The 12,707-nt window shown below is 37.5% G+C and overlaps 1 protein-coding gene across 2 annotated transcripts in view; it reads left to right on the forward strand.

Moving 5' to 3' along the window:
• The window catches only part of ATAD5 (ATPase family AAA domain containing 5), a 40,638-nt gene continuing 27,931 nt past the window's right edge, over positions 1-12,707 (forward strand). For both annotated transcript variants that reach the window (XM_057536927.1, XM_057536926.1), the window contains exons 1-6: positions 1-444; positions 2,737-4,661; positions 5,376-5,484; positions 9,792-9,947; positions 11,865-11,988; positions 12,536-12,617. In XM_057536927.1, the coding sequence (XP_057392910.1) occupies positions 379-444; positions 2,737-4,661; positions 5,376-5,484; positions 9,792-9,947; positions 11,865-11,988; positions 12,536-12,617 (2,462 nt within the window). In that variant the 5' untranslated portion in view covers positions 1-378. The remainder of the gene's footprint in view (positions 445-2,736; positions 4,662-5,375; positions 5,485-9,791; positions 9,948-11,864; positions 11,989-12,535; positions 12,618-12,707) is intronic.

Genomic DNA, 12,707 nt, shown 5'->3' on the forward strand with positions numbered 1-12,707 from the left:
ACGGCGCGAAAACCCAATTGACAAGAACTCCCTCCGAAGCCCGCGGGTAGGATTTTTGTTCGGCCTGCTTTCCCCGCGGGAGCCCCAGTCCCGATCACTCAGAACTGGAGCGCCGGCCTCAGGGGCACCCCGCGCTCACCGACCGCGCCCGAGGGTCTTCGCTGCCCGCGCTTTCTCACCGCCTCTTCCCGCGTTCTGCTTGGTTGAGCTGGGCCCAGCCTCTGCGACCACCCCGGGCAGTGGGCGCGGGGGAGTCCGAGGCGGACCCCGCGGCCCAGCTCCTCGCTCCTGCTGGAGCCGGCCGCCTCCATGGCCTCCCGCCAGGCCGGGCCGGGCCGCGGAAGGTCCTAGGAACCGGGATCCCGGGAAGCAGGGAGCATGGTGGGGGTCTTGGCCATGGCGGCGGCAGCTGCTCCCCCTCCGGTGAAAGACTACGGGAATGAGGTGAGCTTGAATATCTCCGAATGTTGGGTGTGGGTGAAAGGTGATCCCGACTTAGGATCTATGAGGGGAAAGGAGGGATCTGGTGAGGCCCCAGAACCTGACATTCTGTGGAACAATTGCTGGGGTGTGTCGTTTCTTAAAGACGTGATAAGTCCCTAGAAACATTGGGATTGTGAGATGTTTGCGGGGACCTTAAGATGCCTAGTAAAGGACTAGTTCCCAGATCCTGAAATGTTTCTGGAACTTGATGTTTTGGACTTGTGAAATGTTATGGAGGATCCCAGGGTCAAGTCTGGGGTTCATGATAAGGAATCATAGAACTTTCGCGTTAAAAAGAATCTTTAAGTTCTACCTGTCCACGCAATCACCTGCTCTAGGAATACCGCTTAGATTGTCACTACAGGAATCAAAAAAGGTACTTCATTTAAAAATCACTATCTCATTGTTCTAGGGCTTAAGATACTGCAGTTAGAAGTCCCAGCTTGGCATGCTGTTATTCTCCTGTGTTCATCAAGTTTCAGTGAAATGTACGAAGCAGTTGTTGTTAAGAGATTCTAATGCCATGAAGTAGTGGAGTAGCATCTAAAAGTAGACGGTTGCTATACTTTTACACCTTTTCATTTCAAGCTCGCATTCTAACTGAAGTATGCAAACAGATGTCTTCGAAGTGAGCCAAGATGTATATTAACTTATTTCGCTGTGACTCTTCCTTACTTTTTAGAATTGAGTACTTTTGTCTGCTTGCTAATAGATGTTATGCTGATACTTTGCTGAAAAGGCAGTTGCTCTGCTTGTCTCAGGTGTGAAGAAGGACTTTTGATACTTGAATTACACAGTTCTTGCTTTTTGTTTGCTCAGTTTTCCAGCCTTTTCATTACACTTTCTGTGTTTGGTGCCCTGCTTAGAGGGCTATTTCACAGTAATGATACTTACTGTTTAGTATTTTAAGGGTAAGGACCTTATACACATTATTTTACTTAGTATCAACCCTGTGATGAGGTGTTATTATCTGTATTCTACAGATGAGAGAAGGTTAAGAAGTAATTAAAAGTAAGTTGGGTTAGAAAAAGTTAAGTTAGAAAATTAACAGTAATTTGCTTAAGGTCCCACACTAGTAGATGTCAGAGCCAGCACTTGAACTTAGATCTGCCTGACTCCAGAGCCTATGGGTATTGTGCCTCTGATACGAGCTCACGATAATAATAATACTAACAACTCATTAGCATTTTATTCTAGTACATTTATCATTTCATTTTAAGATGTAAAATTTTAATCTGTCTGTAATTTATTTTGTCTCATATTTATCCAGAGGGTTAAAATTTGTCCCAGTACTATTTATTAACTACTTCTTTGCCCACTAACTTGAGTGCTACTATTATCATATACCAAATTCTTAAATACACACTTATGTCTCTTTCTGGTTTTCTAATCGGTTCTATTAAGTTGCCTGCCTATTCATGCATCAGTGCTATGCTTTTAATCATGATAGCCTTATAATCCATTTTAATTTTCTAGACGTATAATTCCTTTGTTACTTATCTTCAAAAAAAAAAGGTTTTCTTGTTGTTCTGGCAAGTTTTTTCTAACAAATGAACTGAGGGAAATTAAAAATAAAGTTGATGGAGCCTTTTTTTAAGGGTACTAAATAGTGTAAGAGGCAGGCGGTAACTCTTAATAGCATACTAAAACACTGAAAAGTCTTATTTGTTTTATTTGTAGTAAATGTCCACTATAATTTTTATTTAATTACTAAATTTTGGGATCCTAGGCTTGTTCACCATGTACCTGTTTCTTGGAAATAGTTAGAATAATTTGTTTATTTTTAACTAAAACAGTGTAAAGGGAATGGAAATAATATTTATAGAGTTCCTAGCATGCATCAGACTTCACGTTTGTATGTAATATCTTCATTACAAATTCTGTGGGGTGGATGGTACTATTCAAAGGTTATAGAGTAAACAGAGGCCGACAGTAATTAACACATTTGTACACAAGCATAGGGGGCCTTGAAACTTTTTATTGATGTATAATATATATAGTAAAGAACGCAAATTATAATTGTATAACTTAATGTGACATTGAGATTTGAATGTAGGTTTAACTTTTTTTTTTTTTTTTTTTTTTTTTTTTGAATGTAGGTTTAACTTTAAAGCTCTTTTTCTTCCTAATATGTAATGTTTATCTACTAAGGGAGCCTTCCTTTTTTTATCGCATTACATAAAATAATAGATCCATGTTTAAAATTTATGTTGCTTGAAATAAGTGCTTTTTTTTCTTCTTTTAAATTGATAGGCAAGCAAGAAGCGAAGGAAAGACGATGACAGAACTTCTTGCAAAACAATCACCAAATATTTATCACCAATGGGGAAGACTGGAGACAGGGTTTTCTCTCCACCAAAATCCAGTAATATTCTGGATTATTTTAGAAAGACTTCACCCGCAAATGAGAAAACTCAGACAGCAAAAAAGTACAAGATAAAGTCATCCACACCATTGCCTGCTGACAGTGACAAAGACTGTAAAACACCTTTGGACATGTCCTCAAATACAGAGAATAAGAAGAGAGGAAAGAGACTTAATTTATCTCGTCAACTAAGTCACACTAAAACTGAAAATGAATCTCCAGTTGAAATTAACAGTGATGATAGCAAGGAAGACTCCAGTTTAAGTAACAATTTTGTGGAAAGTAGTACTTCTGCTTTACTCTATAAGAAACATGTTGAGGTACTTGCAGAAAGTATTCAAGATACCAAAAAACAATCAAGCACTATGACCTCCAAAAAAAGTTCTAGGAAAGTAAGTCCTAAACAAGGGGCCTCAAAAAATGATCGCAGAAAATTGAGGAAAAGGAAGCACAGAGAGGTAATAGATCTATATGAAAGTTTACCCTTAGCAGAGGAACTAAATCTCCTTAAAAGAGATGGTAATGATAGTAAACAGATAATGCCTTCCCTAACTAATGAAATTGAAAATACTGCAAATGATGCAGAATCTAGAGATAATATAACTAAAACAGCCCAGTTAAATGATAGTACAATAACTGTCTCATATGAGGAATTTTTAAAAAGTCACAACGAAAATGAAGTGGAACAGGCACCAGACTCTACAGTGTCTATTTGTATTCCTTCTGAAACTGTTGACGACACAGTCAAAAGTGATTGTATGACTGACCCAGAAACCTATGAAATTTCCCAACAGGTCTGCTTTAAGACAGTCACTGTTCTTGCACAAGTTCACCCCATCCCCCCAAAAAAGACAGGGAAAATACCCTCAATTTTCTTGAAACAAAAGCAGGTGGAAATGGAAAATAGTCTGTCTGATCCTGAGAATGAACAGACGATTCAGAAAAGAAAATCTAACGTTGTTATACATGAGGAAGAACTAGAATTGGCAGTGTTGGAAGCTGGAAGTTCTGAAGCTGTGAAACCAAAATGCACTCTAGAAGAAAGACAGCAGTTTATGAAAGCATTTAGGCAGCCAACATCAGATGCACTTAAAAATGGAGTCAAAAAATCTTCTGATAAGCAGAAAGAGCTCAATGAAAAATCTTTAAATGAGGAAGGAAGAGACAATAATTCTAAAAAAATCATGGAAAATCCTAATATCCAAATGATTTCAAATAATGGCAATTCACAGACACATGCTGATAAAGGAGGTTTTCCTAAGGAGAAAAGTAAAAAGCTGAAGAAAAAGAATAAAAAAATCTTAGGTACTGGTGCTATTCCAGGTGAAAATAGAGAGAGAAATACTCAAGAGAAAGAATCAACTTTTTCCTTTAAAGAGAAACAAAATCAAAACAGGCTTAGAATGAGTTTAAGACAAAAGAAAACAGAAGTTTTCAAAAACAGCACATTACTTAACAGCAAAAACCTTGTTTGTGAAGGTACAGCAGATGATGACCCTCTAAAAATTTCCTCTCCGTGTAACAATAAGTCTTCAAGAAAAACCAGCATACCAGTTAAGGATGAGGTTATACACTCTAAAGCTGAGACTGAAGACAGCTTGGTATATGTTTCTACACCGAAACCAAGCAGAAGATCTGTAAGAAGTAGCAGCACACCTGCTACAGTAATCATTAGAGGTACTGATTCTGAAGAAGCACAAGACGATAGTCCAGTAAAAGCTTCTACTCCAAAAGCAGCGAACTTATCAGGGAAGCATAGCTTATATACAGCAGAATTAATAACAGTATCCTCTGATTCAGAGAGTCCTATTAGGTAAAGTTTTGTTTTGTTCTCAAGTTCTAAATATTCTGCATGTATTATTAGATGTGAAGGAAAATATGTCAAGCACTGAAGAATTGTTTTTTTTTTTTTTCTAGAACAGATGATTTATAAGAAAAAGGAAACGGTTTCAAAAATGTTGCTTATTTTCCATATTTAATTTAAAGTCAGGCATGATTTCAGAAGAATTCTGGATGTATTTTAGATGAGTTTTAAACTCTTAATTATCATAGTTGTTAATTCCTGGAGAAATAGCCTCCAAATATGAATTCTGTGCATTTAACAAACATAGGATTAAAAATAAATCATAGAACTTTTTTAGGTAAGCTGAGCCATATACTGTGAGGTATTGGGTTGGCCAGAAAGTTTGTTCAGGTCTTTCCATAAGATGCTTCGGGAAACCTGAATGAACTTTTTGGCCAACTCACCATGTACTTGCATGTTGGTTCTGGCTAATCTTAGGGGCTAATTTTCTAGAAAACTTATGATTTATAAAATGAAACTTTATATTTTCTAAGGGTTTAACATTGAGTTTGGCTTACTTTTGAATCAGTAGTTTGAAACTAATGGGGGGTGTCCTTTTTCGTTTTCTGTTTCAGAACTGTCCAGAAATTAGAGCCCTAGTTGATTCCTTTCTGTATTTAATTGAAATTCTTACACATTATAATCATATAAATGTTTGTGAATATCTTTTTGGGTTTTTTTCAGAATGAAATTCACCAGAATTAGTACTCCCAAAAAATCTAAGAAAAAATCTAAGAAAAGGTCTAAGAAATCTGAAGCAGCTGATGAAGATTTTGAGTCTCAGACTAGAAAGGTAATTGAAATATTAGGGTGTCCTGTAAGTGATATTCTGTTTTGTAAAACAATAACTATTACTATTGGAAGTGATACGCCAAAAGAAGATTCACATATTTCATAGATTGCTTATGTTAACTATAACCCTGTATTATTTTTTGCTGTTATTTCATTCCTCTAGTTAGCTTCTTAAGAGATCAACATATCTTATTGTGAGATGAAAGCAGTTGATAAAGACAGTATAGTTTACTTAGAAAAAGTTTTCTTAGTGACAGTTATATTCCAATCTTTTTCCCTAAGGCTGCTTACGGAAATAAGCATGATTGAATTTTTGGCTTATTTCTATAGATTAGAGGCTAACAAGTGGGGTCTCTCAACCCTGGTACATTTGACATTGTGCACTGGATAATTCTTTGTTGTGGGGAACTGTCTTGTACATTATTGGATGTTTAGCAGTAATCCTGGCCTCTACCCGTGAGATGCCAGTAGCACCCCAACTGCCCTAGCTATGACAACCAAAATATCTCCAGTCATTGCTAAATATCCCCTGGAGGGAAAAATCATCCCCAGTTGCAAACCACTATCCTAAAGGGAGAGGTTGTATATATAAGAATAGTTTAGCTGCTTTTGTAAAGTAAACTGCTTATCCCTTATGATGAGAGAATTGGATTCTCTCCTGGGTGAGTAGGTACAAGTGTGTGTGGGTGTGTGTGTGTTGAAAAAGCCACCAGGGTGATCCTGATATAATCCTTGGGTGAAAGCCACTGCCACAGAAAGTTGGTATCTCTTTTGTTTTTATTTAACAACTCTTTTTTTTCCGTGTGGGGGAGCTTCTTATCTCACTCTAGGTACTATGCTTGGTACTCTTATCATTAATCTCATAAAGTAAATATTTAACCCTGTTTTGAAGGACAGTGGTGCCAAAGGAGGTGAACACATTTTTGAGAATTGACATGATATATGATGGAATTTAAGCTGGGGATGGGGAAAAGGGGTACCAGGGACTGATAAATAAGGAGAAAGTAGAGAGCTGTCAGGATGGAGGTTCCTGTTTTAGTCACGAGTAACCAAGTGTGCCCTGGGAGGACAGGCAGCTAGGTCAGAAAGGAGGGTGTTGGAAATGACTGGTTTTTGAGATGATAGGATTATGGTTGATTTTGATTTTCTTCATTTTTCTGTTTTTTGTTTTTCTATAAACATGAACTTTTAAAAACTTTTATCAGAGAAATAACTTTTAGGAAAAAAACCCCCAGATTTCAGGTAATAGCAGAACTACATACCAAAATGCATGTGGATTTTTTTTTTCACACATTCACTAAAACATATGTCTTTCTTAACTGTTTCAATGATTGAGTCGTTAATTTAAATTTAGCTGGATTATTTTGAATATTAACTTATCCTAAGGTTCATCAGCCTGTCAAAAATTTTGCTAGGGACTTCCCTGGTGGCACAGTGGTTAAGAATCCACCTGCCGGGACTTCCCTGGTGGCGCAGTGGTTGGGAATCAGCCTGCCAATGCAGGAGACAGGGGTTCGAGCCCTGGTCCTGGAGGATCCCATATGCTGCGGAGCAACTGGGCCCATGTGCCACAACTACTGAGCCTGTGCTCTAGAGCCTGCGAGCCACAGCTGCTGAGCCCGCGTGCTGCAATTGCTGAGGCCCGTGTGCCTGGAGCCTGTGCTCTGCAAGCCCCCGCTTGCTGCAACTAGAGGAAGCCCTTGCACAGCAATGAAGACCCAACGCAGCCAAAAAATTAATAAATTAATAAATAAATAAATTTATTAAAAAAAAAAAAAAGAATCCACCTGCCAATGCAGGGGACACGGGTTCGAGCCCTGGTCCAGGAAGATCCCACGTGCCGTGGAGCAGCTAAGCCCGTGCGCCACAACTACAGAGCCTGTGCTCTAGAGCCCGCGAGCCACAACTACCGAGCCCACGCACTACAACTACTGAGCCCACACACCTAGAGCCTGTGCTCTGCAACAAGAGAAGCCACCACAATGAGAAGCCCGCGCACCGCAACGAAGATCCAACACAGCCAAAGATCAATCAATCAAATAAATTTATGAAAAAGAAAAAAAAATTTTGCTAGCAGAACAACAAAAATCTGTCACTCTACTACTATAAAGCAGATCCTTAACATTCCTAACCTCCTTATGTATGTTCTGAATATCCATGCCTATTCTTTTTTTTATATTTTAATTAAAAAAAATTTTTTTTCCGTGCCTATTCTTTTTAATGTTTTTAAAAAACATTTTAAAAGTTTTGGGAATACCCTGGGGGTCCAGTGGTTAGGACTCCGTGCTTCCACTGCAGGGGGCACAGGTTCGATCCCTGGTGTGGGAACTAGGATCCTGCATGTCACAAGGCGCAGTCAAAAAAAAAATTTTTTTTAAGTTTTTAAAAACAGCAAACATTTGTTTAAAAGACACAGTAGTATATAAATTTATTTTTTTTTTTATTTTTATTTTTTTTTAAAGCAGTGGTATTTTTTTTTTTTTTTTTTATGAGGATCTTGAATCAGATGCGTATGTTTGATTGATTGATTGATTGATTTTGGCTGTGTTGGGTCTTCGTTTCTGTGCGAGGGCTTTCTCCAGTTGTGGCAAGCGGGGGCCACTCTTCATCGCGAAGTATATAAATTTAAAAGTGAAAACTTCTTAAAATTTTCTCTCCTACTGTTTAGGGGGAACCCACTTTTTTTTCCTTAATTGCTATCTCTCTTTTTAAAAAGATTCTACTGAACTTTTAAATGCTGCTTATATTATTTATTTATTTGGATTTCATTTCATTTATTTATTTATTTGTTTGACTGCCTTGGGTCTTCGTTGCTGCGCGTGGGCTTTCTCTAGTTGCGGCGAGCAGGGTCTACTCTTCATTGCAGTGCGCGGGCTTCTCATTGCGATGGCTTCTCTTGTTGCGGAGCACGGGCTCTAGGTGTTCCGGCTTCAGTAATTGTGGCTCACAGGCTCTAGAGCGCTGGCTCAGTAGTTGTGGCGCATGGGCTTAGTTGCTCCGCGGCATATGGGATCTTCCCGGACCAGGGATTGAACCCGTGTCCCCTGCATTAGCAGGCAGATTCTTAAGCACTGTGCCACCAGGGAGGTCCCCAGGGGGAACCCACTTTTAATAGTTACAAGTTTATCTGTCCAGATTTTTTCCTATCCTTAAATATTTATATGTCATTTTTAAAAGGGATCATATAATGTGAACTATTTTGCAGCTTGCTTGCTATGTGTTTTTAATGCAAATGTAAAAACCTGTAGAACTCAGAATATTGAAAATACATTATATGGAAGATAATATTTAAATGCACAAGATCGCTTAGTACATCAGTGGCAGAGCCAGGCCTGAAGGCCAGACTTTATTCTTGTCAGTGATCTTTTCCATACCTACTACCTTTCAACCTCTCTCCAAAGGATTCAGCCTAAAAGTGACTAAAATCAAAGAATAGATGCCATGAAGATAATGGGGAAATAACCAATAATTCTAATCTGTACAGACATCTATTTGTTTGTTTGTTTTGGCTGTACCACGCAGCATGTGGAACTTCCCTGACTAGGGGTTGAACCCGTGACCCCTGCACTGGAAGCGTGGAGTCTTAACCACTGGACCACCGGGGAAGTCCCCAGACATCTATTTTTAAAAAATTTTTTATATACAGACATTTAATATGGATATCTTATTGGGTGTTTTTCACAAATGTAATTATATTTATCTGAATAGATTTCAAGCAAGAAATAAAGGCAAACCAAGTATAATTAGACACATTTTAATTTCATTTCCTTGGTAAGATTTGAATAACCATTTTTTTGGTCTTTTATTTAGTGTGATCTGTGATTATATTTTTCTATTATATATGTACTTAGTGGGCTTCATTTTTTAGAGCAGTTTTAGGTTCACAGCAAAATTGAGCAAAAGGTATAGATTTCCCATATACCCAGTGCTGTCACACATGCATAGCCTCCCCATAATCAATATCAAAATAGTACATTTGTTATAATTGATGAACTTACATTGACACATCATTATCACCCAGTGTCTGTAGTTTAAATTAAGGTTCACTCTTGGTATTGTACATTCTGTGGGTTTAGACAAATGTAAAATGACATTTATCCACCATTATAGTACCATACAGAGTAGTTTCACTGCCTTAAAAATCCTCTGTGCTCTGCCTATTCGTCCCTTCCTTTTTCCCTGGCAACTACTGATCTTTTTACTGTCTTTAAAGGTTTGCCTTTTCTTTTTTTTCCTTTTTTTTTTTCCTATTATTAAATATAAAATATTTGCCAGTAACCTAAATTATTATTTCACATTTGTGTTTAGGTAAGCAGTGCTTCAAAAAATGTATCCAAAGCAAAACGATTGATTGAAAAAGCAAAAGCTTTACACATTAGTAGGTCAAAAGCTACTGAAGGAATAGTGACACCTTTAAGGCGTTCGTCCAGACATCAGACGCTCCCTGAAAGGTCAGAAACAGAAGTAAGTATTACAAATGTTTATTGATATAAATTCTGTTCTTCTGTTTGAAATGGGAGAAGGAAACCGTTATAAAATTATAAGGTAGAATTGTAGGAAGCCCTGAAGTGGTAGAAAAAATATCATTTTCCATTCTCTTTTCAAAGGCTTTGGCTCTCTTTTGCCTACAGAATACACTCTGAATCCTTATCAAGTCATTCAAGATCCTTCTTAGGCTGAACTAGCTCCTCCTTTTCCTCAAAACAACCCCCCTTCCCCAAACACACACTTTTTGCTCTGTCATACTAAATTATTCATTTTGCCCCAAAGGCTGCAATTTTTACTTTTTTCAGTTTGTAGATTCAGCGTAAAATGTATATTAGGTACTCTCTTCTACCTGAGGAATTTCTACTCAAAGTTTAAAATCCTGCTAAATTATGCCACCATCTCTCTCTCTTTTTTTAAAAAATATAATATGATTTATTTAAAGTGTGCAATTCAGTCACTTTTAGTATATTCACAGAGTTGTGCATTCATCACCACAGTCAGTTTTAGAATATTTCGTTACCCACAAAAGAACCCTCATTCTCCTTAGCTGTCACCTTCCTATCTCCCCTCCCCCAGCCCTAGCCAAACACTAATCTACTTTCTGTCTCTATAGATTTGCCTATTCTGGACATTTAATATAAATGGTATCCTACCATATGTGTCCTTCGTATCTGGCTTCTGTCATTTAGCATAATGTTTTAAAGGTTCTTCCATGTTGTAGAATCAGTATTTTGTTTCTTTTTTTAACCAAATAACACCCCATTATATGGAAATACCACATTTGATTTACCCATTCATCAGTTGATGGACATTTGGGTTGTTTCCACTTTTCGGCTATGAAAAATGCTGTGAATAATCGACTACCTCCTCTTGAAAGCTTTGCTGATGCCTTCAAGGCAAATAGTTTCCTTCCCTATATGTACTTTAATTTACTTTCATGGGTTTTTTTTTTTTTTGTATTTTAGTCAGTATTACTTTCACTATACTGTATTATAACTAGTTAAACTATTTTTTAAAATAAATTTATTTATTTATTCATTTATTTTTGGCTGCTTTGGGTCTTCGATGCTGCACACGGGCTTTCTTTAGTTGTGGTGAGCGGGGGCTACTCTTCGTTGCGGTGTGCAGGCTTCTCACCTCGGTGGCTTCTCTTGTTGCGGAGCACAGGCTCTAGGCATGCGGGCTTCAGTAGTTGTAGCATGTGGGCTCAGCAGTTGCGGCTTGCGGGCTCTAGAGCACAGGCTCAGTAGTTGTGGTGCACGGGCTTAGCTGCTCTGCAGGCATGTGGGATCTTACTGGACCAGGGCTCGAACCTGTGTCCCCTTCATTGGCAGGGGGATTCTTAACCACTGCGCCACCAGGGAAGCTCACTAGTTAAACTATTTACTCATAGATTAGCTCTCCCTCTGTCCCCTAGACCCTGGTGTAAACTTGACACCAACTCTAGAGTTTCATTTTTTTGTGTGTTCCCAGTGCCTGCTGTATTGCCTAACACATAGTAGATGCTCAATAGATGTATGCTGACCACATGAGAACTTACCAGACTTAATCTAATACATATCTAGGATGTATAGTTCTGAAAGGGAATAGCCATAATTTTTATAGCTTTGTTGTACTGATTCTTTTATCTGCAATATAGTCTGTTAGTTTCTTCTTTAAAAAAGAAAACCCATGGTCATAATAAATCCACTCTTTGATCACGTGAACTTGTATGATATAAGCACAGACTATTGCCATTCATATCCTGTGTTTTCCGTGTTAGTTTCTGACAGGGAGATGTATGGAGTTGCTAATGTGATTATCTTGTCATGGCTTCTAGCACTGTAATCCTTTTGAAATTTTAATAACATTAATTGTATGTTATTAAAAATTTTTTTTCTTATTCTGTCTTAGGACTCTGTAATAACAGGTTCAAGTCCTACTCCTTTAAAGCATCCTGAGAAAAATCAGAAGAAACTTCAGTGTCTGAATGATGTGTTAGGAAAAAAACTTAACAAGACTCCTAAAAATGTCCCTGGTAATCAGATTTGATAACTTGATGATGAACATTAGAATGTTTTGGGGGGATTATATTGTTCTGAATTTTAATTTTATCTCGTTTTGATTTAATCTCTTGTCTTATAAAATATAACCTTTTAATTATATTAAATATCTTTATTTTAATGAGTAAATGAGTAAAGTTATAACGTAGTGAAGAGTTTTACAAAAGGTAACTGAGTGTATTTTAAGTGATTGCATTTCTTTGTATCTATTTAGCCTCAGTTAACTTAGTGGTTCCCAAAGCTGACTGATCATCAAAATCATCTGGTAAATTTAAAAAATTTTTAAATCCTTAGGTCCTTCCCTAGACATACTGACTGAGAATCTCCAGAGGTGGGTTGTGGGAACCTGTAGTTTAAAAAGAAGCTCCCCAAGAGATTCTGATATTGATTTTGCCAGGTTGAGAGATCAGCTCATTATAGAAAATTTTTTAATTAAAAAAATTTTTTTAAAGTTTTAAAAGTAGCTAGAGGTAGGTGGAGATGGTGAACCTTGATACTAACCTAAGCATTTATTTTTCTAAGGAAAAGTGAAAGTCGCACCTTTATTTCTTACTAGAAAGGCTCAGAAAACAGCTGATCCTGTCCTTGGTTTTGATGAAAGCAGGTCAGTCTGATACAAATTTTAAAATGCCAAATTATTTCATGGAATATGTTTTGCATTCATTTACTTTGATGAGAAAGCATTTAAGTTATC

The sequence above is a fragment of the Balaenoptera acutorostrata genome, chromosome 20 (genome assembly GCF_949987535.1).
Source record: "Balaenoptera acutorostrata chromosome 20, mBalAcu1.1, whole genome shotgun sequence".
NCBI classification, from domain to species: Eukaryota; Metazoa; Chordata; class Mammalia; order Artiodactyla; family Balaenopteridae; genus Balaenoptera; species Balaenoptera acutorostrata.